The sequence below is a fragment of the Miniopterus natalensis genome, chromosome 10 (genome assembly GCF_054644295.1).
Source record: "Miniopterus natalensis isolate mMinNat1 chromosome 10, mMinNat1.hap1, whole genome shotgun sequence".
Classification (NCBI taxonomy): Eukaryota; Metazoa; Chordata; class Mammalia; order Chiroptera; family Miniopteridae; genus Miniopterus; species Miniopterus natalensis.
The window spans coordinates 12,828,556-12,855,814 of NC_142090.1; the positions used below are offsets into that span (position 1 = coordinate 12,828,556).

At 46.1% G+C, this 27,259-nt stretch overlaps 1 protein-coding gene across 1 annotated transcript in view; it reads right to left on the reverse strand.

Moving 5' to 3' along the window:
• Positions 1 to 225: 225 nt before the first annotated feature.
• LRGUK (leucine rich repeats and guanylate kinase domain containing) overlaps positions 226 to 27,259 on the reverse strand; it is a 90,311-nt gene continuing 63,277 nt past the window's right edge. The window contains exons 16-20 of the mRNA XM_087821011.1: positions 21,099 to 21,238; positions 12,267 to 12,355; positions 11,178 to 11,294; positions 5,514 to 5,644; positions 226 to 365 (exon numbers count right to left, since the gene is read on the reverse strand). Coding sequence (XP_087677137.1) covers positions 226 to 365; positions 5,514 to 5,644; positions 11,178 to 11,294; positions 12,267 to 12,355; positions 21,099 to 21,238 — 617 coding nt within the window. The remainder of the gene's footprint in view (positions 366 to 5,513; positions 5,645 to 11,177; positions 11,295 to 12,266; positions 12,356 to 21,098; positions 21,239 to 27,259) is intronic.

The following is a 27,259-nucleotide window of genomic DNA, read 5'->3' on the forward strand; positions in this document are numbered from 1 at the left end:
TAGGCGAAAAAACTGAAATTACTTTTCTAAAAGCTAAGAATAACTTATGTAAAAAAAATAAACACTATTCAGAGAGTCACAAAAGAAACTGATTGAGAGAATTAAGGCACATAGAACATTCTTTTGCAGGTAGTTGGCTGTGTGAGAAACAGCCAGGATCCACGGCCAGCTTAGACACAGGAACCGGACATGCTCAGAGCAGGTTTTCCATGTTAAGGTCAAATGTCAAGTGCCGGTATACTTGCGGCCCTGAGGGATGGGAGGAAGGGTGGGTTTGGTGTTGGAACTCGGGCGACTGACGACTGACACCGTGTGTCGTCTGTGTTGGAGAGTCCCTTTTTCATATTGGAGTGACGGCTTATGTGCTATAAAACATTAAGAAAAAAAAGATACAGTACATATAGTTAAGCTCTTGCTACACGAAACAAAGAAAACAAGCACTGTATGATATAAGCACCAGAATAATATTTAGAATTATTTCATAACAAACTTTAAGGAATAAATGACATCCAAACAAGAAACAGAGAGGGTGAGGTTCAGAACCCATCATGTGTGGGCTTGGACAGGCCCTGGGTGTGGACGCTGGCGCAAGGAGCAGAAGGGGGCACAGGGACAAGTCCTGGGCCGCTCCTCTGCCCTGCTCACAGCCCCGGGACAGCGCCCGGACCCCACGTTCACAACCGTGCAGAAGTACACTTAGCGTGTGCATGCACACACATGCATGCACACACAGGCGTGCACACACGTGCACGCGTACACATACATGTATGCACACATGTATGCACACGCGAGTGCACACATGCACGCACAGAGCGTGCAGAGGCCTCCCCCCCCCCCCCCGGGAAACCTCGCCTAACGCCCTCCATGGCTGCCTGTTCCCCGAGGATGGAGGCGCCGAGGAGGCCACGGAGCTAGGCCCCCCGAGGGCTGTTCAGCAGGAGTTTGGGCACAGAGACGGAAGGCGGCCACACGGCGGCCACAGAAGCCGAGTTCTGGAAAGCGCGGCAGAGGGTCCCGGCGGGAGGAAGGAAACCCGAGGGGGCTGCGCGCGGGCTCAGGGCCTCGCTCTGTCCATCCAGGGTGTTCAAGGGCCTTCAAGGCCACGCGCAGGCCGGACGGCACATTCCTTGAGAGAGGGCGTCAAGCCCACGGAGGCCAGAAAAAGAGGAAGGGAAAGAAAAGGCTCCCCCTTGTTTGCTTTTTCCCACCATCAAGAGATTATAAACTAGAAAAGCGCCTTGAGAAAGTCAAGGCCCGAAGAAGAAAGAGGAGCGCGGCGGGCGGGGCCTTCCTTCTCCATCAGCACCAGGGTCTGCGCCCTGCAGGACCAGCCCGGGAAGCTGGAGTCACTTTACACAAGTGATTTTAATTGATTGATTAATTTACTTATTTTTAACGCTCACCCAAGGATATTCTTGCCCTTGCTTTTCAGGGAGGGTGAAGGGGGGCGGGGGGAGAGAGAGAAACATCCATGTGAGAGAGGCTTGGATTGGTTGCCTCCTGTATGTGCCCTGACCAGGGCCGGGGATGGAGCCTGCAACTGAGGTATGTGCCCTTGGCTGGAATTGAACCCGGGACCCTTCAGTCCACAGGCTGACGCTCTAACCACTGAGCCAAACCAGCCAGGGCTACAGAAGTAATTTTAGAGTGTCTGGTCTCTGAGAACTCATTGACAGTGAGAAAAGTACTGGAGACAAATAATACTGCCATTTAAAAAATAGAAATACAGTGGTGCCTTGGTTTTCGAACGTAATCCATTCTGGAAGATGGTTCGAGTTCTGAACTGTTTGAAAACGGAGGTATCACTGTAAAGGTTCACAAGCCAGTATACCTGACTCTAAAACTTAGCAAATTTGAGTTTATTAAAGAAATGGTTTGTGTGTTTAGAAAATAGGGTAGTGAGAGATAAGCGTTGAAAAGGATTTGCGAAAGAAATTATTTCAGATTAACTTAATTTCCCTTTTACTATGGCAGGGGGCCAACAAACTATAGCCCATAGGCTAAATCTGGTCTGCAGCCAGTTTTAGTAAATTAAGTTTACTGGAAACCAGCCCACACCTATTCATTGATACACTGTCCACGGGTCCTCTCATACCACCATGGTAGAGTGGAGTGGTTGCCAAAGAGTCCACGTGACCCAGAAGCATTTACTGTCTGACCCTTTGTAGAAAGCTTGCTGACGTCCGAGTTCGAAAATCCCACTGATATAATATGCCTTGATTTCTGCAAGGCACCTGTCACAGTCTCTCATGTAAACGCACCAGAGAGATGTGAGCGGGAATCAAGACAGTAAAGGGACTTGGGCACAAAGCAGAATTTTATCTCCCTTCTAACCACTTGTTTTTCCTACCTTGACATGGAGAATTCCACAAGCCTGCCTTTTTCAAAAAGCCCATCTTTTCATGCAAGTCTGCTTTGTCTCCAGCTTATAAAAGCCAAGCAGAGCCGGCCCCAGAGCCAGTTCAGAGGACCTTTGCTTCCTCTGTGCTGCCTCCTCTGTGCTCGAGCATAAGCTTAATAAAATCTGTCTGAAAGCTTCTCTGTGGTTTCCTCTCGGAGAACCCCAATGCCTGTAACAGAATCACATACCAGGTAGATTTCCCTGAAACTGAGTCTCTAGAGACTTGCATAGGATGTTACTCTTGGCCAAGTCCTGGATCCTATTTTTCCATAAATTTTATTGATTGTTTGAGAGAAGGAGGGGAACACCGATTTGTTGTTCCACTTACTTATGCATCATTGGCTGAGTCTTGTATGCTCCCTGACAGGGGATACAACCTGCAACCCTGGCATATGGGGACGATGCTCTAGCCAACTGAGCTACCAGGCCAGGGCCACTGGACCCTATTTTTGACAGTGACCATGACAAAGGCGTAAGTGGCATGCCTGCTGGCTTTACAGAAATCTCTAAGTAGTAAATATGGGAGATGAATCAAGACCCAAAATGATCTAATCAAGCTACAATGTGGGACTGAGACAAAAATGATAAAAAGATGAACATAAAAGTTGCACTTACGTAAAAGAGAACCAAGTATGCATATATGGTCTGATAGAAACCTGGTCTGGCAGTTCATGTGAAAAAGACGAGAGAGTTTGACTGACCCGGAGCCAGCAGTGTGATGCGACTGATGAGAAAACCGCCAGCGAGGGATGGCAGGTAGATGGCAGACCAGAAAGTTCCAGGCCCTCACTATCCCAGGGAGACATTAAACAAACAACTAGAGACCGGCTAAAATAACTTTATAGGAGCTCTGAAAACCAGGCAGAGGCCTACAGCAGCCGAGTGAACAGCCCATGAATGAAAAGCCACATTAAAAAAGTAGGAAATACCGGGGTGTTTTTACTCACCTTTGCCTCACCCCCTGCCCTGGTGGGCTGAAGCACAGTTCCGAGGAAGGGGGGCCCGGTTCCCAGTTCCCTCCCCAGAGAGTAGAGGAGTGTTCCCACCTGTCTGGCGCTGCCTGGTTGGTGTCTGCGGGGTTCAGCTGAGTTCAAAAGTGGTGCAGCTGGAATCTCAGTCTAGGGGAGCCACAGGAAGCCAAGGAAGGGGCTCATGGAAACCACAAGGGGGGAGACAGACCCACAGATCTGGGGCAAGAGAAGACCAGTTGAGGAACAGGACGGAACAGCTGAGGCCCCAGGGAGAAGCAGGGGTCTCTCAGAGAAATGAAGACATTTTTTTAAAGCACCTGCATACACCGAGGAATTGGAAAGAGCCCAGGGAAAGCGTGTGTCCAGGAAAGAACTGCCAAGACCCTGAGCCTTGGAGCTGGGCTGATTCTGGGCTCGGCACACGCCCTGCTCATTGGTCAAGGTCCTCCCTGCACTGAGCCAGTCTGCAGGCTCGGGGAGGAGGCCGCCTTTTCATATGCCCAGCTTTCAAGCAAAGATCAAAAGACATACGAGGAAACAGGGAAACATGGCCAAAGGAACAGAGTAAGTCTCCAAAACCATCACTGAGGAAACTATCACGACCTCCTGCTATGCATAAGAAAATGGGCAGTCGTCACGCCCAGCAGGTATCTAGCACCTTCTTACGTCACCATGCTCGTCCTGTCTGGCTCCGTATCACTGAATTACATGGCACATCATGATACACGTGCATCACGGCGGTAGACGGGGGTAGGGTATTATTCTATTCCTGCAGGACAGACACTTTCATTCTCAGACACTAACTGACTTGCCCAACAGTAGACAGCAGACAACAGTAGAAATGGAAGCAGAACCCAGGCCTTCTGATTCCTAATCCAATGTTCTTTCCACTGTACCCCCCGCAGGTAACAGCCCCACTTTGCTGTCGGGTTCAGAATGAGAATACGGGCAGAGAAGAGAAAATGAGACAGGGAAGGTCTAGACACATTGTGCAGTGGGAAGCCTGGGCTGTGACGGGCTGTGGGACCAGGGCCCCTGGGTCCCCTCAGGTGCTGGAGTGGCAGGTCGCAGCGTTTAAGGGGTCCCTAGAACACTCGCCCCTGCTGTAAGATGACAGAGTGTCCACTTGAGAGTCTGGGATTATTTCCTGGAACTGCAGTCCTGGGACCCCAACCCTTATTGCTTTCCCTCCCTCAGGAGTGAAATCCTTGAAAACACCTTATCTCCGCCAGCTGTCCCCAAGAGAACCACAGCTAAGGAGGGAGTCGCCTTTAAACGGGTTAGAAGGTGGCTGTTTTGGGACCCTCTTCCTACTGGAGGTGCCATCCGTTGCGTCCTCTTGTCCCTGGCAACCTAACAGGTCTATATTCTGCTTCTGGTTCCCCTGGTCACCTGAGCAAGCAGGGGGTCCTCATGGCCTCTTCTGGGCTCAGGCCGGACATCCCACCCCCACCTCAGGCTACAAGCGGAGGCCCCCTCCTGGCCCCCAGGGCCTGGAGAATCCCCCCATCTGCTCATTCCTTCATCGGCTGCTCCCCGGGCCCCGGCTGCCTACACGGGGCCGCTTTCTCCTCTGCTCTTTCTCACCTCCAGCCTTTCGGTCGCCCCCACACTGTTCGGGGCCTTCACTCACTGTCATCTATGAGCATTGCCACCGAGCCCAGGGACGAAGACGCAACGACCGCCTGTCTGTGCACGGAGACATGCATTCACGTGTGTGTCGGGGAGCGATGGGCAAAAAGGGGGCAAAGTGGGGGGCGGGGGGAACTGGGCCCGATCCTTCAAACCTAAAACCATCAGGGTTCTCCGAGAGCCAGAGAGGGTCCGCAGCCTGAAACCCGCAAGCTCCTCGCCGTCCCTAAAGGAGCCAGCTGGTCACCTCTCCCCGGAGGGCATGGGCCCTGCCCTAGGGGACCCTGTGGGCAGCGCCCCCGGCGGGCAGAGCTACTAGCCTTGGGCACATGCCCGACCTTTCCCAACATTCCTCTCCATGGAGACAAAACCCCACCTTGCCTACAAGGAGAGATTCTGACTTAAAACACTCATTTAGTTAAAAAAAAAAAGTCTGTAACAGTCAGAAAAAGAGTAAGAAATACATATCATTATAATATTACTATCTATACGAGAACCAGATGCAAGACGACTCCTACCTTTTAGGGCCAGATCCCCCTTAATATCACTTGTTCCTGGAGGCTCAAAAGGCAATTCTTTTAACCAGGGACAGGACTGAAACAACGCAGGATATTTCTTGGTAGCATGGGAATCCTTGTCGCTGAAAATCGAAAAATGAAGGATACCCGTTAGATGGGAAGCTACTGATGGCCACACGACCTGTGCCAGTGACTTCACTGGGTTACCGTTATCAAGTCCTGTCAGTGGTCTGCGAACAAGTCTCTGTTGCGCTCAGGTTTTCACTGGTATCTGTAGCAAGGCCTAGATAGCAGCTGACAAAGTACTGTTCGTATTAGCAGGGACTTCTCGTCAATTATACAAAACATAACCGAATAGCTGCTAAGGGCAAGGCCTCGTGATAGGTGCTGGAGTGTAAAACAAGATGCGTGAGGCTCAGGTCCCAATTTCTAGGACGTTAGAATCAAGTGCAATTTAGATACAGGGGTTCCTGCTACTTCAAGGAGAGAGAACATGAAAGCATGTGAGGAGGCCTGATCTGGAACACACACTGGGCATGTCTAACGCTAGTTTGGGGACTGTGATTTCATCCGGCTTTTAGGATAAGGTCAGGCTGTGGCCTGGGTGGCACACTTCCTCCCACCAGGTCGCTCTCCTGTGGGAGTCCCCTGCTCCCTGGCTTTCTGTGAGCTTTGTTCACAGCAAGACTGAACACTATTTCTTGTGTGTATTAATTAGCTTGTCTCCCATATTTTGTAAACTGTTTACGTCTTTTCCTCATTTATCCTTTGAGGATGTTCGTGTTTTCCATATCAATGTGTGTGAACTCCTTATATACTGAATGTCAACTCTTTGGTTGTATTTTAAAGAGCTTGCTGTTTTCCTTTTAACTTTATCTTGAACCTAGAGAAACTTAAAATGTTTACATCATCAAAATATATTAATCTTTTCTTCTGTGATTTTTCACATTTCTCCAAAAACATTTCATTAACACTTTAATCAACCTACCATATGAATATAGTGAAAACTAAGTCATATTATACAGAAGGGCTTATAATAAAAAGCGAAAATCACCCCAATTTCACTCTCCTGAGAGCCAACCATTTTTAACTATGTCTGTTTTAGATGTCCTGACAATAATCTTCTGATTTCTAAATAATATGTTACTGACATTTACTGATGTATCAGCTTTAGACACGGCTTTGGTAGATATGGATTTCTGCTCTGGCTGGAAAGGATTCAGCCCACTTAATAACACTTCCCCGACATTTCCTCCCCCTGAACAGTTCTATCACTATTTTCAGTTCCTCCATCTGTCAGATCTTCATCTTCATGTATCATATTTAAAACCTCCACTTCTTGTTCCATCAACAGCAGATGATATATATTGACTTTCCACCCCCACCTCCTAAACTTTGTCCTTAGAGCTCTACTTTTCAGTGTCAGTGTTGATTATATTAAGTTTTGACCTCATAGCTATGTCTTTTCAGGATTTAGCCAAAGGTTGATTTAAAATGTTGAAAATTCATAGATAGCTGTTTCCTGGAGACTAATAGTTGGCTGTGATTACCTTTCTTCTCTATAGTTCCATGTAATGATTCCAATCTCCACAAAAAAATATGTTTCAAGGGTCAAGTTCAAGTTGATCTCCACTTGTTCACACTCCACATTTAAGTTCCTGTCTGGCAGGAGCAAAGGCTGATGCAAGTGGAGTCTGTTCAAGACAGAGCCTGCCATGCAAACGAGGTGTCTATGGCAGCCAGGATGATACTGTGACTGAAGCTGAGGAGAAAAGGGTAGGAGCAAGTCTTAAGGAGGTGTCTTCAGGAGTTCAGGGCTCCACCGCTGGAAGCACAGTCCAGGTGGCTCTCCGGGCCTGTCCTTGACCCAGGAGGAAATGTAGTGGGTGGCATATGCATACTGAGGGTGACACGTCCAATGTGGGCCCAAGCACATTGTCTGTGTTATGTCTGAATGACAAGCAGAGGCTACAGCACTTGGGTGGTAGCTCATGACTGGAATCCAGGACCAGCTCTCCTGCAAAGCCCCCATCCAGCTGAGCACGGACACCTGCCTCCCGCTGGACCTCAGCTTCCTATCAATGACAGCGAAGGCGAGGTGGCACCAATGTTCCCATCCAGAGAGAGTCCAGGATGGGCAATCTCCCTGCACCTAGGGTTTCCGCTCAATGGATAGAGAAGTAGAACTGCTTGCTGGATGGAGGAGGCCCCTCTTGGGCTGAGTTCTTGGGTCTGTCTTCTTTTTGTTAGACAACAGCTTTTGGAGCCGCCTCACAGAATGCTAGCCCCCTTCAGGTAGGACACCCATGCTCCTAGAAGACTGTCTCCCAATCTCTTGCTCCCACAGAGTTATTGAGCTTGGTCAGGAAGAACTTCCTAGAAAAGTATAAACTGAGACCAACACTGTCAACACCCGGAATTTCCAGTAACTGAGTAATTCTTTCCCCTACCCCTGGCAGTGGACAACTGCCGTTATTAACCCATGCCCGGGCTCTTCTCTCTAGAAGTATAACTAGACTGAGCCTTGCTCCTTAAATTCAGCCTTAGATACATTCATGTTTTACGGGCTAGATCTTTTATTCTAACCCATAAAAACATAAAGATGTTTTTCCTTCTTTGGTGAAAGACAATCATCCATAGATTTTTATGGCGAAATCTCAAATGATATATATATGTTCAAGGGGACACAGAAAGAAAATTTCAGTGGACTTTCATTAATAGATATTAGTTTTATAGGGTCATCATAACAAAGTACTGTGAACTGAGTGGTTGAAATTTATTGTCTCACGGCTCTGGAATCTAGAAGTCTGAGAGCGATGTGTGGGCAGGGCTGTGAGGGAGTCTGTTCCAGGTCTTTCGCCTAGCTTCTGGTGGTTTGCTGGCCATCTTCTGTGTTCCTTGGCTTGTGCATTACCCCAAGCTCTCTCCGTGATATGTATGTGTGTGTGTGTGTGTGTGTGTGTGTGTATTCAAACTTCCTCTCTTTCTATGGACACCAGTCATATTAAATTAAAGGTTCACCCTACTCCAATATGACCTCGCCTGAACTAATTACACCTGCAATGACCCTATTTCCAAATAAGGCCACCATCTTAGGTGCTGGGGGTTAGAACCCCAACATGTGAATTTTGGAGGGACACAATTAAACCTGTAACACATATGTTTTGGTCTCTTACTTTTGGAAAACAATACCTCTTCATTTAAAACACACACCAAAAAAGGATTGCAGAACAAGTCCTGCCTTTCAACAATTCCTTTTCCTTTGTATCAAAGAAAGTATTAAGTAAAAACGCTTAGGAAGAAAGTCAGAAGTCAGAAGTGGTGGAGTTGAAAGTCACACGTATTACCACCCTTGTCAGCATGGGGACAGGTGATGTGTCTAGAGCCCACTGCGGCCTTCGAGGCATTCTTTTCTGTTATAGACTAAACGTTGTGTTCCCTCCCTAAAACCCCCTGTGTTGAAACCCTACCCCCAGTGTGGTAGTCTAAGAAGGTGGGGCCTTTGGGAGGTGACTGGGTCAGGAGGCGAGGCCCTCAAGAAGGGGATTAGTGTCCTTAGGAGAAGGGACAGGAAGACAGCCTGCTTCCTCTCTCTGTTTTTCACCACGTGAGGACACAGCAAGAAGACAGCCGCCTGCAAACCGGCACGAGGAGCCTCATCACAAGCTGACCACGCTGGCACCCTGGTCCCGGACTCCTCAGCCTCCGCAGCCGTGGAAATGATCGTCTGTTTGTCATGCCCCCCCCCCCCCCCCGCATCCACAGTAATTTATTACAGCAGCCTAAGGGAGACATTCGCTTTCCCACTGCATTCCCATCCACCTGCCTCACTGTACTAAAAATTCCAAGCTTAAATAAATCCGCAGAGATCCATAGTTTCAACACTGTCACAGAAACCTAATTAGCTGATCATAACGCCGGAGTCTCTAGTGTCTAGTGAAATGTGCAGACTGGGGTGGGCCATTTAGAAGCGACAGCTATTTTTCATCATTAAATTTTGAGGGAAGCCCAAAGTGTTACAACAATAAAACTCAGAAATGAAAGAAAGCATGACTCATTTTTAAATTGTCATTCTCATTATGACACATCACCACCATAACAATATCCCTTTGTTGTGGCAGGCTTTTAAAATAACTTTTCAAGCTTATATGAACACTTTGAAAATTATAAAAATTATAAAATGGGAAAGAACAAAGAAAATTAAAATTGGCCATAATTTCATCATTAAAAGACAGTAACTGATAAAATTCTGGTGAATTTCTTTCCTGTATTATTTTTTCTGTACATGCACATGACTATTTTTAGAACGACATTATACTTGATATACATTTGCATTGGACTTTTAACACTTATTATATTACAGGCACTGACTTGTGTTTAACTCTTTATAATTTATCTAAAAATTTTTAACATATAGAGTGATATGAGAAATTGTACCTAAAGGACTAATTTTCTCCATTTTTTGAGTATTTCATCAAATTGTCATGGATTTTTTAAAAGTTTCTTAGGATATATAAAAATAAAAAATATAGATATCCTGTGTAGACAAATTAGGAGTTACAGAAAAGATATAAAGAAGAAAATAAAAATAACTGATCATTCTAGAGGACTATCCACTGTTAATACTTTAGTGTACTTCCTTCCAGTCACACTTCTTGTCTAGTGTGTCGCTGTGCATTCACATACATCAGAGGGGCTGTAAAGGCACAGACCCCTTCTGAAGAGTTCTTTACTTGGTTTCTGTCACTGCTCTGGGTACAGATGATTGGATCAAGGATGGGTGCTTGACACAGGGGCAACCGGTCTATAAACCAGCCTGTTACCTGTGAGGGCCCTGGTTAGAGATCTCTACCCAAGAGTGGCGCCCCACAGTAGACGGTGGTTGACTCATCCGGCCAGATCTTTGCTTGGGAAGTGTGGATTCAAGGTCTACAGAGAGATGGCCAATTGTGGCAGGCCCGGCTGAAGTAGAAACGGAGTGCAGCGGGATGCCCACAAAAGCCGAGCACTATAATCAGTAGTGGAGGGTCTGCTGTGGTCTATTCAGAGTCCTCAGCTTATACGCAGTCAGGTTTTGAACCACACTTTGATATATTAAGCACTGGAACCCCAAAATGACATTCTACATATCGGACATCAGTTAGTAAACATTTTGAAATACAGCATTGTGTCCATCAGGGGTGTTGACTGCAAATCAGACGTCAACTCTGGCTGATTTGAATATTAAAAAGAGAGTTATTGAAAAGCTATTGGGTAGTTTATAGACTTAATGGAAAACCAGAGAAGCAGGCTTAACAACGAGGCGCCAAGACACAGCTGAGGCGCGGTGCAGGAAGAGCCTGGTACACACCAGGCGTGTACTTCCCAGTGGACTCTTGTTCCACCACCGCTGGAGACCTGAATGACCTCGAACTGCCCCTGCATCTTTCTGTCACTCCCTCAAGATTCAGAGTCCCAGAGAGAAGCTTCCCATTGTATGAACCTAGGTTATACACCGGTGTCCCCCCTAGCGGGCCAGCACCTGCTCCCCCCAGTTCCGTGGCGGGAGGCGGGGCCCTGCTTCCCAGATTCAGGTTTGTCCGAAGCCTCGGATGGCGATGTGATCCTAACTGACCAGCAGAAACAACCCTCTCCACCCAACGAAAGGCAACTCACCTCTTTTCGGGGTATCCAAAGGAGGTTTTAAAATATTCTTCAGAAATCTCGAAGCCTTTCTGGAGTTCTAAAGTTGAGAAATAATGCAAACTATCCATGGGCGCTGGTACTGAACCCCTGAAATTGGAGATAACAAAAAAATCCAAAGAATTTTGTAATGAGAGCAAGCGTACACTCATCTAATACCCAAACACGGACCAATACATTCCGCGTAAGCGCAAATGTCAATAAAATCCGCTCATAAACACACGCCTCAGAGCTGGCGTTATTCCATTCTAATTTGTGGCGTAAGCAAACTTGTATCGGTGTACGCATTTCTTACCCATTAAACCATTAATAGAGGCCAATTACCTACAATTCTAGTATTATACTCTTCACTGAAATACAGTACAAAATATTCTTTTTTCAGCTATACTGGCCTGTTTCCCCAGAGTGACTTGAAAGAATCATTAACCATTTTCAGGGAATAAATTCTGCCACAATTCACCCCGGACCTGCTAAATAGACTGGCTGTGTGCACACTGGCCCAACTGCATACAAATGCATGCAAATTCAAAGCACCTATCTGTCCCAGCGTGACCCATTTGGAGCTCATATTTAAAACTGCTTAGTTTCTCTGTCTATGAAGTTTTAACAGACATGGCCACTCTGCGAGTGAGAGGTCACGCAGGCCCCAGCTTTCGCTGCTCTGGGGAACACTGCCTATCATCTGGCCACCACCCTCCCGGCCCCCAGTAGAACCCTGTATATAGCAGGCAGCCTGTCCTTTGAGTCAGGCCATCCAAAAATAGCCTCCCAATGTGGAGGAAATTAATCACGCTTTTTCAGATAGAGTGGATAGAAAGACAAACTTACTATTTATATTGGTTAAAAATTTGTCCACAGATAGCTTAAAATTACAGACACTAGAAAGAACTATAATTTAAAATAAATTTAAATTTAGAGGTCCTTTTTATTCTGAATTACTGGGTTCATTTTAGTATAGAGGCCCACGTTTATGCTGATGATTCAGGATTCACTCGCTATATTTGGATACTAGAAAGTCACTCTAGGGATGGCCGGGTGTCAGTCAACATGAGAAATCTCTACCTTTGAAACAGGAGCGTGTGATGCGGAGGCGTCTTTCCCATCAGGGCCTGCCGGGCTGCCTCATACTGTCTCTCCATGGAATTCCCTTCCTAGGCGAGAAATAGGGCCAGAAAATTAGACTGATGTTAAAAATGTGTCAGGTGCGTAAAATGGCTATAATCATTCTCTTCCTACTGGAGATTGCCAAATATGTGCAAGGAAAAAGGGAAAACAGGTGGGCCTAAAAAACAATTGCTGTTTGTCTGGGGGGGGGGGGACACTTTATAAATAAGATCAAAATACTCTTGTGAAGACTGGAATTTAATATATAAATTTTATATGACATCTAAATAATGTGGCAAATTGTTAACATTTCATGTTTATATTTTTTACCTTTCTAATGAGATTCTCTCTCAAAGAGCCAGATTATTACTGTCTTTTCAGTTTTCCCAGATCTTACACAAAGTAACTAACTGACGGGACAAATCCAACCATGTTGACGTCTGAGGCTGAAGTGGGACAAATTGGGAAGTCTTTCTCCTGTGTGTCACAGCACCACCATCGCCATCACCAACTCCTCAGTGAGCATTTGATGGGGATACCAAGATATAAAGGACATAGTCTCAGCATTCAAAAGGTTTATAACCTGGTGGTAAATGGAGATTTAAAAAGATGGAAGGGAAAAGAAAAGACAGCACATGCTGTTTTATAAATGGCACGACGTGTGTTTACGAGGATTGTCTGATGGAGTGGGGGCCTGTTGAGCAACTGTCCATGTCCTGGGTTTCTTCACTTTAAGCAAAGCTAATAAATAAAATTCTTAATCTACAGAAATATAATTGGAAAGTGCTTATTTGTTTTACATAAAAGACTATTCATTGATAAAGGGATTTATATTAACTTTTATTTAAACAGCAAGTGCATTCAAAATACACTAATCTTTGCTTGCAGTAACTTTATCTGAAATAAACCTGACTGTTTTGATTTTAATGCCATTACTAGGCTTCTCTATAAATTGATATTCAATTAAAATCACATGGGAAATAACAGCAAACAAGCATGCCATGAAGGGAACCACGCCATCGCTAGGAACTTTTTGGTGGGGAACCCAGCACTCCAGGCGCCCCACCTGCTGGGCCTTGGGGTCCAGCATAGCTTCAAGAGTTTGCATGTCTTTGGGGGGAATTTTTTAAGAATCGAGTTTTAAGGATTAGGTTGATGTGATTCTAAAGACGTCTTGGCATTTCAAAAACTCATCTGCATGAGCGGCTCTGCTCTGCCTGACGCCAAGACTGACAGTGTGAGCTTCTCTGGGCAACAGCTCATGCCCTGGAGACCAGAGTCCCCTGCATCCCCTGCGCATGCACATGCCCCTTAGCACAAAGCAGGAGCTCAACCAATATTTTGAACGTCCAACAATATAAATTTGGGAGGACAATATAAACAACGAATCATGTCTGCTACTCTGCATAATCTGGACTAGACTTTGCTGCCAGCCGTGGCTAGCTTGAGAAATTCTAGGCCAGGGTTTTGAATTCGTCCCTTGGAAACCGTGACACACGAGAGCTAACACTGGACCCCCGACCTCGGCTCTCAGTGAACGTCTGACTGCCGAGGCCATTTCGGCGTCTCCCCGACCACGGGCTCCGAGGTGCCGTGCAAGCAGGATGGGGGGACCTCTGCTGGGTGGGAGGCAGGGGCTGGAATGGGGCAGGAAGGGAAGAAAGACACGCTCTTTAAATGCCACCATTTAAAGGCTATACGTTTAAGTAACTCCACAGATATGTCTATATTGTTCATATTGCTGCAAGGCTACCACACACTGACCAAATCTGCGGTCCTGCTCTCGTGGTCACTTCTGCTTCTCCCTCCAGCCACCCTACCCTGGTACGCACAGGTGCTATTGTGATTTCGCTCTATCCCCTCACTTCTCCCCACACCGATGCCTGCTTTCAATGACATCGTGCCTGGGAAGGTGACAGTGGAAGTGGAAGCATAGCTTTAGGATCTTCCAGAATCTCCCTGTAAAAATAGATACAGCAACTAAATAGTAAAATAAAAGACATATCAAAACATTTGTAAGAAAACAAGGTGACCAGGTGTCCCCTCCAGCCCCCAATACAGGTGATAATAGTCACAAAGCCAACGTGGTATCCGTCTCTACGCAAGAGGCGGCCGGGGAGGCGACATGATGGGGCGACTAAACGGCCTGAGAAGGGAGGGCCCCAAAGAGCTCAAAAGTCTTGGCTGGAAAGAAAGGGGGCAGTTTGGGAACCGGCGCTGAAGCGTGTGAGGGGCTGTCCCCCCAGTAGCAGGTAGGAACAAGGGTCCCCAGTGAGCGCTGAAGGAGCCAGGTCAACTGTGTTCTTGAAACGGGCCCACCAGGGTCCCCTCCAAGGGGGCCTCGCCCAGGAGAGAAGCTGCGGGGCTGGAACAGATGCGTCAGGGCAGAGTCGACAGACAGGAAAGAGAAAGTCTAGACCAACGTGCGGGAGGGAAGCAGAGCCAGGGACTCTCAGAAAGAACGTTATTTTATATTTTATCACTATTTGAAGAAACCATGCAGCCTTCTAAAAGCCTGAGAAAATGGACTGCACATAAATATGAGAAATTTTCTGGTCAAACCCATAAAAAAGTTACTACAAGAAAAAGGAGGCAAGGGGTAGAATAACACCTGCACTTACAGGGAAGCCTACTCATAAAGCAGATCAAGTCCACAGGCTACCACTTCAAAATAAGCTAAAAGGCATTAAGAAAACGATGCGACACGCTAAGGAACAAATAAATTACAATTTTACAAACTCAGAGAGGAGGTGTCAGAGCTCAGGAAAGACTCAGAAATGTAAGGGGGGAAAAATTCCCTTAGAAACGAAAACTGGACTAGAAAGGACACAAGAGTGGATGAACACGACAAATAAGGCCGTAAGTAGAAAGCCACCAGAGGAAAGTTCTAGAACTAATAAACAAACACACACATGAGAAGGATTTAAGAGAAAATGATGGATATTTAGGATACACAAAGAAGACCCAACATGCAAACCGTAAGAGTCCTTGACAAAGTAGCCCAAAACGGAGAAACAGGATAGATCATAAAAACCACAGTTCGCCCAGACGGCGTGGCTCTGCCGGCGAGCACTGACCCAGGGGCCAGGAGGCCGCGGTGCGACTCCCGGGCAGGGCCCGCGGCGGGCTGCGGGCTCCACCCCCACAGGGGGCACGCAGGAGGCAGCCCACCGGTGTTTCTCTCCCACCTACGTTTCTCTCTCTCTCCCCCTCTCCCTTCTCTCTCCAAAATCAATTAAAAAAGTACTTAAAAACAACACACACAATTCAACTATGAATTAAATTGTGTAACAGGCTGCTAACAACAGGCGGTATTCAGGAAGCGCTGTTTCGCAGCCTGTTCTGTAGCTACTAGAGAACAGGCCTAGGAAACGAAGCAACGAGAGAGCCAGTTACCTAAGTTCTAAGGGCGAGTATCGGGCACCTACGGATTTGCGAGCTAAGACAAACAGGTAAAAAGGAGCAGGTATATAATGACTATGTGCTCTGATGCTGTTGCTATAATTCAACCAAAAATAATGGGGGCGGAGGGAGCACTTGCCCCCGATTTTTTAAAACTGTCTCCAGTTTTTATAACAGGTGCTGGTAATATTCGTATTGTTATTCTGGTGTAATGTGGATAAAACAAATAAAAAACTCAATGAGATATTATAATGTAATCGTCTCCTACGTCTTTCGGAGTCAGGATTTTCAGCGTGCAAGGAAAAAAATATGTAATAGAGAAGCTAGGTCAAAATCCGAAAGTCCTGCATCTGCATTGGAAACATCGACTTGAACTCATGAAATATTTTATGTACCCACAGAAGAGGCCCAGAAACGACGACCACCCAACAGCAATGAGCATGAGACGACCCCCCACCCCCCACTTTAAGACGGCAAAGCCCTTAGAGAAAAGGCTGGGTGCAGGCCTGGGGCCCGCAGGGAACGAGGGGCGGAGAACATCTTCTGGGTCACGTTGGACTTGCCGACCTGCTGTTTGGAGCAAGAGCTCGCCCATCGGGCCGCCTACTTTTCTGCCCTTGAATATTAAATGAAAGCGTCTGAATAAACTTAAATGTACTCTATTTTGTCATATCTTATATTTATATTACCATACGTCGAAATTAAGCATATAGTTCGCCACGTCTCTGGAAATACTGCCTGGCGAGCTGAGAAAAACGCATATCGCAGAGGAAACCAGGGACAGCCGAAATCAGTGCCGAGCGCTGCAGCGGCTCCTACCTCAAGCCTCTCATAATCTGAGCCTAAACAAAGAGCACGCCTTTCAAATTCTCCACTGCTTTCAGACCTTAAGTTACTTAAATTAATGTTAAGTGCACACACAAGTTATCTCGTGACCGGTCAGCAAGGTGTTAAAAGCACTGGAGCAACTTGAAGGGGCTCTCACTGGCTAAAGGTACAATAAATGCCAATCAGGATAAAAAAATGCAGTGGGTGGACAGCCTTCAATAGGATGTGCCTAAATCAAGATCATAAATGACGTTTTAAAATTAATCGGTCACCAATTCATTCTCTTGAGAAAAGCACTTGGAGTGCTGCTCTTACAGGAGCTGTCCCACTTGGTACCCGGGGGCAGGTGAGAGAAGCATCTCCTTAGGTGTCATTCCAGCTAAGAAATAGGGCGCTGAGCACTGTGCACTGAAAATGCACCCGAGCAGAAGAAAGTCCTTTGCTTCTGGAGTCAAAATAGACTCTTCTAAACGGTGTAATCTTGGCGAAGCTCCCTGAGCTGACTGCCTCGCGGTGTTGAAATAGTGCCTAGCAGAGGCAGGTGGCCAATATTTGGTGACCACAGACCCACTTCTCACTGGGTACTTTATAAAACTGTGCTACCTCATCTGCTACACACACACGGATTTGCTAAGTTGGCGCTGAATGCATTGGCCACTCAGCAACTTTTTCTATAGAATTGGCTTTCGGTAACCTGGCCGCTTCAGGGGCAAGGGTGTCCCCTAGGAGGGCAGAGCAACTTGCTGAAGAAACAGATACAACTGAAATCCAGACAATGGGGCTACTTCCCGAGGCAAAGGCCTAGTGACGTTAATTCCAGAGCGGAGCCTTCACTAAGCCACCCTCACCTTCCCGTACCTTCCAGGGAGCCGACCCCGCAGGAGGGGCCTGAGCTGCTCTCAGGAGGGCAAGTGGAGCACAGTGACATCTGACAAGTCAAACACAAGAGCTCAGATCTCTGTAACCAACAGTCCATGTGCGTATCGTGTAAGTAAAAACTTGTCACTGGATAGTGTTATATACTTTTTGCAGCAATAAAAAAAGAGTTGTGCATGTATTTTTTTTTTTTACTCACACCTAAAAAGAAATTTGTGTTTAAGAAGTAAGGCTGATTAAAATTATATTTACAGTTCTCCGAGAATCTTTTAGAGACGTTCAAATTAATGTGCTTTGGGAGTCGTTCAGAAAAGTAAATACCATTCAAGCTTTGAAGAGAGAAAAAATAGAGCAACAGAGGACCGCACAGGCAAGGAATGAGGAAATGGAATATTTGATTAAATTATTTAAGACCACACTAAATTATGGTCATATTCATAGAAAGCATTGTATATTGATAAACTATTGGAGTAACGAGCAAGAAAAGTGATGTCAGTATGGTTTTGTTTTGTTTTCAGACTTGAAGAACAAAGAGGAATATTCCCGGACATTTATTCCCAAGAAAGACAAGTTAGTTGAGTAAAGACCCAGGGATCTCAGAGACAAGGAACAGAGACCAGCTGTGGGTACATCAGGAGCTGGCGACACTGAGGCTCTCCGTGCTCCGCTAGCCCGTTTTCTACTTGTAGGAAGAAGGCAGGGGCAGGAAACCTGCAGACGCACTGACCTGACCCTTCCATCGACAGAGACCGCACCTTCCACGAGGACAGGGACCAGGCCCATCTGGCTCTAGAGTCTAGAACAGGGTGTGGTCAGCAAACACCTGCTCTATCCTGGAAAGCACACCCACATCCCACGTACAAGGCAGGAATTACACAACTTCAGGATGGTGGAGAGGGGTGCGCGAGGGGAGGGGAGGGAAGGGGAAGGGAATAAGTGTTGCTATTATATAAAGATCTAATTTAGTTTGTATATTGACATTGTATCTAATAACCTTGTCAAATGCGCTTATTTCCTAAAAACACCAATTATTTCTTCATACAATCGACATGTAACAGTGTGTAATTTCAGGTGTACAACAGCCGAGGGCCTGAGCCCTCTCCGCCCGCCCTGCCAACCACTGTCACCGCAGCAGCCATCAGCACTTGTTTTATGGTCAACAATTTAGAAAGAAGTCCCATAAGCATTTGGTATGATAACTTTGTAAGGTAGATATTATTAGAGCTTCACTTCACAGAAGAGAAAGTGACATCTCATGGCAGACAAGCGACTTTTATAAGACCACCCGGGAGGTGGCAAGGCTGTCACGTGGGCTCAAGAGTTCTGCCTTTCCTCTCAGGTGAAGGAACCAATAGGTAAATGCAGACCGAAGCAAGTTAGACCAAAAATACACACACACACACACCCCAATACACGCTTACCCAACCAGTTATGACATGTGCATATGTGACTCCCAAGGAACAGAATCGTTTCCGTAAGGCGCAGACATAAGCAGCCGCATTGTTTTGTGATCGCTCCTTGACACACCCGTAGTGACGACCATGCGCCACCCCCAAGGTGGCCCCTTCTACTCTCACGTGGCCTTTTTATCGCAGTCTTTCCTCTCCGGGTTTTCCATACTTGCTGCCCATTAATTGTATATTGAAATGTTGGAGATGAATTATTGCAAAGACCATAAAGTGTGGCTTTAAAACACACACACCACAATCTCCGTTCCTCTGTTCTCACCCCTGGGTACCTGAGTGCCCTTAAGCAGAGAAAAGCTATCTTTAATTAGGCCTGACAGCTTTCTAACAGGTAACATTCAGATGGGTCATGTTTAAGTAAATCACGAGTGCCCACTAACTGGCAGAGGAGTGCAAGTCAATGGTGCGTTTCTCATCGGTGTGTTGAGGCGCAGCTAATGGGGACGTGAGCTGGTCTGGCTCCAGCGCAGAGACTCGCTGGGAAGAAATGAAGGTGGCCCATGGTTTGTGCTCTGGGGTTTACACTCGGATATGCCATGTACTAGGGGAAATCAAAGAACAATTTATATTTGAAAATCTAAGCTCCAGGAAGCATAAAGCCAGGCCATCTAAGGAGGAGAGGATACCAAGCGCAAAGAGAAAGCAGTAGGTGGATCTGCAAAGAGCTGGATTTCCCAGGACTGGTGGGTTCCTTATGTAGAGGGAGGGCCCCTGGGGACGGCGAGATCTCAGAGGTACCAGGCAAAAGTACCAGGACGACAGGATACGGAGAACAGCAGAGCCACCGGCTCCGAATGGCACTCGGGGTCTCAGACAAGGCGCATCTCCGGGGTATCCCTGGAGGGCGGTCCAGAGGCCCAGGGCTCTCCCGCAATTTCCCAGGATGGTGTGAGCTCAGGACTCTTGAACTGAATCCAAAGACTGGGCGTGATGCCCACTCCTAACCACTGAAACTTGCCTCCCCACAGATCCTAGGTGGACGGGAACAATTCCAGATTTATTTTGCATAAATACGTGCTCAAATATCAGGGAACAAATTCGCATTTTTCGGATGTCCAGAGTTGACCCACGGCTCCTGTAAGCAGCCACCGTCTGTACCAGGGGGCCCCTGCCCCTTGCCTTGCCCCGGGTAACTGCGCACGGCCTGAAGCATCCCGCGGGGCCCATGAGAGTCTCTTGCCTTCGGAAATGCGAATGAGAGAGACAGAGAAAATTTTCTGGAAACGTGGGCACAGAGCTAAGAGGACACGGAGAGTCGGGGCTGGGGTGTGCGAATGAGCGCAAGTGGCCAGCTGGGGGCAGCAGAGACGCCAGGAGCCCCAGGCCCTGGATGCAGAGTCCCAGCGCGTCTGCGAGGCCTGCGCTCCAGCCCCGCTCGCTGTGGCCGCGACAGTCGCTTCCTCCGACTGACGCTGATGTGAGGGGCTGTTTCTCACCTCCAACACATCGCCCGCGACTAAGCCGGAGCAGGAGGTCTACACCGGTCCACACCGCTGCCCGCGGCTTTGCTCCTGAAGCACCCCGCCTGAGTCTTTTGACCGCTGCCTACGGTTCTGACCTTAGAAGAGGATAATTTTTTGCTTAGAACACGCTAGGCTTAAGGAAACGCATCCAAGGTGACAACCAAAGCAAAAGTTCCATTGCTTGTGCGACAACTGCAATGGCTGAGATCGCGTCGCATTCCCAGATCACCAGGGGCAAACGGTCACCCACGGAAAACGGGCGCAACCCAATTTGAACGCAGCGCCAGCTCTGCACGCGATCCTCCTGCACGTACCGATTTCTCCGGGTCCTCAGAGAGTCGGGTTGGGACTTGGTTACATGACCGGTGTCAATACTGCTGTGTCATGAAACACGGGCTCCCTCTGACTCAGCACGTGACCACTAAAAATTATATCCCAGCAACACAGCCAGCTTTCCCTGGACCTCCGTATCCTACAGCATTAATCCTATTGCTGTGCTTTTCTACTTCTGCTCAACAGAAGAACCGAGTGTTAGGGTTTTGACCAGGTAATAAAATCTACACGGAATATTCTATTTTTAGAACTCATGTCTATCCTTAGAGGCGTGGAAAGGGGGAGGGGGGGAACTGGTCTTTATGTGACACCAGTCAGAGAATAGTTTTGGTGAAACTTATTCGTCTGCAAATAGGAAGCCCTGCTTCTGTCTGACGCCCTGCAACGCTCAGCTGCGGCCTCCCCCATCGGCACCTCCTTACCACGGGTGTTTTTTTGGTTGTAAGTTTGGCCGATAATTTCACCAAGTAGTTTCTGTCTGTGGAATCCAGGAAATCACACGAATTCAAAGAACTAGACTTCTTAGATGGTTTTCGCAATTTCAGCCATGATTTATCGACTTCTGGCAGGGGAGAGAACACACCACAGTTTAAAAGACACAAAATAGGATAAAGGAACTTTGTGAAGTGAGAGAGATGGTTTAGATCTGGCTTTGTCCAAACACATCCGCCTGCATTTCTGAAGTCTGGACAGTGGTCTAAAGCGATGAGGAAAGGCGTTCAGATGCCTGGGGGAAAGCTTCCCGGGCAGGGGGGGCTCTGTGGGGCCCAGGCCCACGCTGAACTCAACAATGAGCGAACCCGGGGCCGACGCAAGGAGCAGGCCGGACCCTGGGCTCACCTAACAAAACAAAACCACCCTCCCCTTTTTTTTTCCCAATCCTCACTCAAAGATATGTTTTTACTGATTTGAGGGAGGCAGGGGGTGGGGTGGGGAGGGGGAGTGACAGAGAAACATCAATCAATTGCCTCCCGTAGGCACCGCGACTGGGGATCAGACACGAAACCTAGATCTGTGCGCTGACCGGGAATTGAACCTGCAACCTTTTGGTGAGGGGATGACGCTCCGACCAACCGAGCTCCTCGGCCAGGGCAAAACCCTTTCCTTCTGATGGAACTATAATAATAGAGCATTGAGGAAACAGACCAGCTAAATTTGAAAAAAGTTAAGATAAAATTTAAAGAAGTAGAAGCTATATTCATTGAAATAATTTCTATGGAAAGGATCCTCTCTCTCTCTCTCTCTCTCTCTATATATATATATATATATATACACATACATATATATGTGTGTATATATATATATAAGCTTATTTAAAATATAGCATTCGTGCCAGGGTCCCTCGTTCCAGCTTTCTGAGACACAAGCCATTTGTACCACGGTGGAAACAAGCCAGGTTCCATCTGATGACACAGTGCAGCTGCAATCCCAACAATTTAATGTTTTAATGGTTTCTCAGCAACAAAACATTTTGGGTAAAGGTGACTATTATCTGCATCGCAAAGACACCACCTTAATGACTTTATACTCCTGTAATAAACAGTTTCATACAGTTCTTAATATAGTGTCTAATGTCTCAATACATCCATGGACAAGAGATGCCACCTCTCAATTAAAAGGACCGCCCCAAAATTCCCAGTGTTAATGGCCCACAACAAAGCTTCTTAATGTCATCTTGTTCAAAATACCGAAGTTAAAGTCAACCCTGAGGCAACACTCAAAAATATCAATTACTTTACAGTACACAAAAATACCAAGCTCTTCAGTATGTAGGCTAAATTTATTTAAACACCTCCAGTGAAGCATGAATGAACTTAATGACGCATGACAGATTTTAAAGTCATTTTATGGATTAGCATCATTACCATCTGCAGGAAAACATAAATGAAATATCTGGAATGACCAGAACTACATCTCAAATTAACTTAAATAGCTTAGACCTTTTAGTTAGAATTATATCCTTTGGCGGTCAAGTGACTTAAAATAGTACTTTTAGAAACCATTTTAAAAGAATAAGCCCAGAGCCCAACCTAAGTAACAAAGCAGTAGAAGCCACGTAGCCAAGAATAAAACACTTGTATGCGTGCCTAATATATTATCATGGAAACTAAACAGGGCCTTTCATGCATAAAGAAAGGAGAGAATAAACGATGCCGATGACCTAACACCACAGGCCCACAGCCGTGTCAATAACTAGTAATAGAATTAGAATCTGGGGATCAGATTGTGAATACAATTGGCCCTTGAAAAACACGGGTTGGAACTGCGTGGGTCCACTTATACGTGTATTTTTTCAATAAATAGTGTAAATGTACTTTCCTTATGGTTTCTTAATAACATTTTGTTTTCTTTAGCTGACTTTATCGTAAGACTACAGCATATAATACATGTAACATACACAATAGGCGTTAATGGACTGTTTAAGTTATCAGTAAGGTTTACGGTCTATAGTTAGCTTAGTAGCGAAGCTTTTGGGAAGAAGATATACATAGGTTTTTGTTTTTTTAAAAATATATATCTTTATTGATTGCAGAAAGAGGGAGGGAGAGGGAGAGAAAGAGAGAAACCTCAATGATGAGAGAGTCATTGATGGGCTGCCTCCTGCACGCCCCCTACTGGGGATGAGCCCGCAACCCGGGCCTGTGCCCTGACCAGGAATCGAACCCAGATCGCCCGGATCCTAGGTCGGTGCTCAACCGCTGAGCCCGCCGGCCAGGCGATGGACATAGATTTTTGACCACGTGGGAAGCTACTGCCCCTAACCCGTGTGTTGTTTAAGGGTCAACTGTATTTTGAAAACCAAATATCACTATTTCAATAACCAACTTTTCTATATTAATGAGATTATATATACAGCAAAATAACTGAGTCACACTCTTATTTAAAACATGAGACTTAACACGTTTAAATACAATTTTTTTAACATTTAAATAAAACCTTGCAAAAAAATGAATCAACGCTAGGGTTTCTCTTTGAAGACATTTGGAAATGTATGACTTGGAAACAGCCTTTAATTTTCAGACCAAAGTACTTAGTTAGCCGGATGACTGCCATATTGTTCACTTATTTTCCCACTCAAATGGAGCTTTTAAAAAACCTGTTCATTTAGGTAACTGTGAGGTAATACTAATAGTATTAGGCAATAAAAATACGGTGTGTGATTTTTTAACAAGAGCAATTTATACCTACCATGATTAAATACATATACATATATAAAATGCAAATACCTATAAAATCCCTGCAAGAGAGTCTCAACACTGAAATACATGACCATAAAAAGGGCCAAAACAAAGCACAAGAAACTGCCATAGAATTAAAAACATTTATTCATTTTTAATAGGATAGTTACATACTTTATAAAATTAAGGGGAAAGCTGTTCATTAGGAAGTGTTATTACAAATCTGAAGGCATCAAAAGAATCTATTTTTTCAGGACAGAATTAAATCTTAAAAGTCTTGTCTATCTGTGCTTGTAAGAAAGGAATGCTAGCAAGTAGAAAAATAGCCATTTTACATAATATCCATAATTATTTTCCATAGCAAAATAAGCTTTTAAAGTGGAAAGCTACCACAGAAATGCAGTAATAACGTTCACATTACATATGGTAAAATGAATGTACTTAGTAAACAGTGAAGTACTACATTCCTGAGTGTCCAGTCACAGAAACAATCAGCTATTTAAACAGAGAACAGATTCTCCCCAGGGCAAAGCAGAGCGTGGGAACGCGCATCCTCGCTTGGGGAGGGGCACAGAACTGTTTCCTGCCATTGAACCTCCTACTTCAAAGGAGTGTCTGCAGCAGAGCTGAGCTAAGGGTTCCATATGTGGACACTGCATTCAAAATGTTCCGACCCAAACATATAACAGACGTACCTGAACTTCAGCTCTTTAAAATGGATGAGTTCGCCATGAAGCAGTTCATCGACACCTTGAGGGAGATGCCATATAGGACAGGCCAAGGTCAAGGGGAGGAGCTTGATACAGAAGGTTTGGATGCAGAGAGAATTGGGGAAACGGGAAGGAAAGGGCGGCGACGACCGGCAGGAAGCAGCCTTGGGGAGCCTGAGCGCACACTGAAGGCCTCCTCTCCTTTGAGCGATGTCGTTTGATACCTAGAGCTCTGATGTGATTTCCCCCCAGCCCTGCATCCCCGCCTCGGGGGTGACTGAGGTCTTTGCTTGATAAGGGCTCATCTTTCAAGAACAGCTCTTTCAGAGATGTTTCAGCGGCCCATTCCTCCAGCAAAGACCTTTTTAATTTTTTGCCTTTTTTTTCACCTTGCTTTTCTACTTTTGCCTTTGGGAACTGGTGGTCTTTAGATCTGGCAGCTTGTAGAAGGCAGTCTGTCTCAGCCCACCACAGAAGGAAACAAAGGCCCACCATCTGGCAGTTTATTCCCGAGTCAAGTAACTTGACAGCATTTACCACTTGATCAGTTTGAAACATAAAATATAAATGCCTTTGATTTTTATCAGTCATTAAACAGTAATAGTAAAAACAACAGGTAACATTCATTGAGCGTGTCCTATGTGCCAGGTGCTATTTTACGAGTCTTTTTTGTGTGTGTCACAAGTTTCAGTGCTGCCTGTGAATACCCAGGAGAATCTCTTGATCTAAGTAATATTTTGCTGAGCCATAATTTCTTTCCAATATTATTCTAATTCTGCATAAACTCCTTCATTCAATCAAGGTTGGCAATGTTTTTAAAAGGATTTTCAGAGAAGACCATCCCATTTGCCAAATAATTACACCTAGTTTGACCAGTATTGTCCTATTCCAATTAATAATAAAATGCTACTTTAAAAAATGTGTTTAGATATGGAAACAACCCAACTGCCCATCAAAGATGAGTGGATAAAAAAGTTGTGTGTTGCCCGGCCGGGCGTGGCTCAGCGGATGAGCGTCAGCCTAGGATCCAGGCGATCAGGGTTCGATTCCCGGTCGGGGCACATGCCCGGGTTGCGGGCTCGATCAATGACCCTCTCATCATTGATGTTTCTATCTCTCTCTCTCCCTCTCCTTTCCTCTCTCTGAAATCAATAAAAATATATTAAAAAAAAAAAAAAAAGTTGTGGTACATTTACACAATGGAATATTACTTGGCCATAAAAAAGAATGAAATCTTACCATTGGTGACAGCATGGATGGACCTCGAGGGTATTATGCTAATAACTCAGAGAAAGACAAATGCCATATGGTATCACTTATATGCAGAATCTAAAGAACAAAATAAATGAACAAAACAAACAGACACATAGATATGGAGAACAAAGACTTTGGGGACTACATGAAAAAGGTGAAGGGGTTAAGAAGCACAGATTGGCAGCACAAAATAGTCACTGGGATGTAAAGTGCAGCACAGAAATATAGTCAATAATATTGTGATAACTATGTCTGGGGCCAGGTGGGTACTGGAAATACCGGGGAAACACTTTGTAAAGTATATGATTGACTAACCACTATGCTGTACACCCGAAACTAATACAAAATAACATTGAATGTCAACTGTAATTGAAAAATAAAACGTAAAGTTCTTTTCAAAATTTGCTTTCGCTGCTTACATGTTGATACTGACACGCACTCCTATCAGCGCTACTGCGTGTCAGACGTTGCTCCGGGCGGCTTTCGATATACGCCCGCGATTCATCCTCCAGTCATCTCGAGAGCGCTGACATCATCATCTCGAGAGCGCTGACATCATCATCTCCATTTTAACTTGCCTGAGGTCGCGCAGCTAGATCACCCTTTCCGATGATAACGCTGACATTCGGCGCTGTCTGAAATCGTGAGTTTCTCAAGTCACAATCTGAAAAGGTCTTCAGCTTTCCCGGGCATGACTACGCCGTCCGCGTCGCCTGTAAGGTTAACGCTCTGGTCTTCCAGCCTGGCTGGCGTGGCTCAGCGGTTGAGCGTTGGCCTAGGATCCAGGAGATCGGGGTTCGATTCCGGGTCGGGGCACATGCCCGGGCTGTGGGCTCGATCCCCAGCAGCGGGCCTGCAGGAGGCAGCCCATCGGTGACTCTCATCGTTGATGTTTCTCTTCCCTCCCCCCCCGAAATCAATAAAGACATATTAAAAAAAGCAGCTCGGGTTTTCCAATGTTACTTATCTGTCATCAGCATAAAGACACAGGTAGGCTCTTCTTCTTCTCTGAACGTCCGTCAACAAAGAAAAGCGACTGCTAGAATTACGTCTTTCAAACTGAACTAAGCAACTCGTTAGGGTCACAGACGCCCCCCGATGCCGTGTGAGAGCGCGGTCGCCGCAGGGACCTCTGCAGGGCGGCCTCTGCCCTCTTCTCCACCGGCCACCGCAGCATGACTCTCGTGGCCACACAGCGTTTCAGCTCTTGGCTGGGCCACGACCCTTTCCAAAACTTATTTTTACAATCCCAATACATGGCTTATTTTCGGATTTCATTATAAAGACATAGGAGCTGGTGATCTGTTCTACTCCTTTCCCTGGACCACAGACAAAACGTCCAGCTGCACTGAATCTGAGACACTTATGCCACCGAAACCACAAAACGTACGCTCTCATGGGCCCCAGGGAAGGAGGCCAGAGCTTCTCCCAAATCAAATG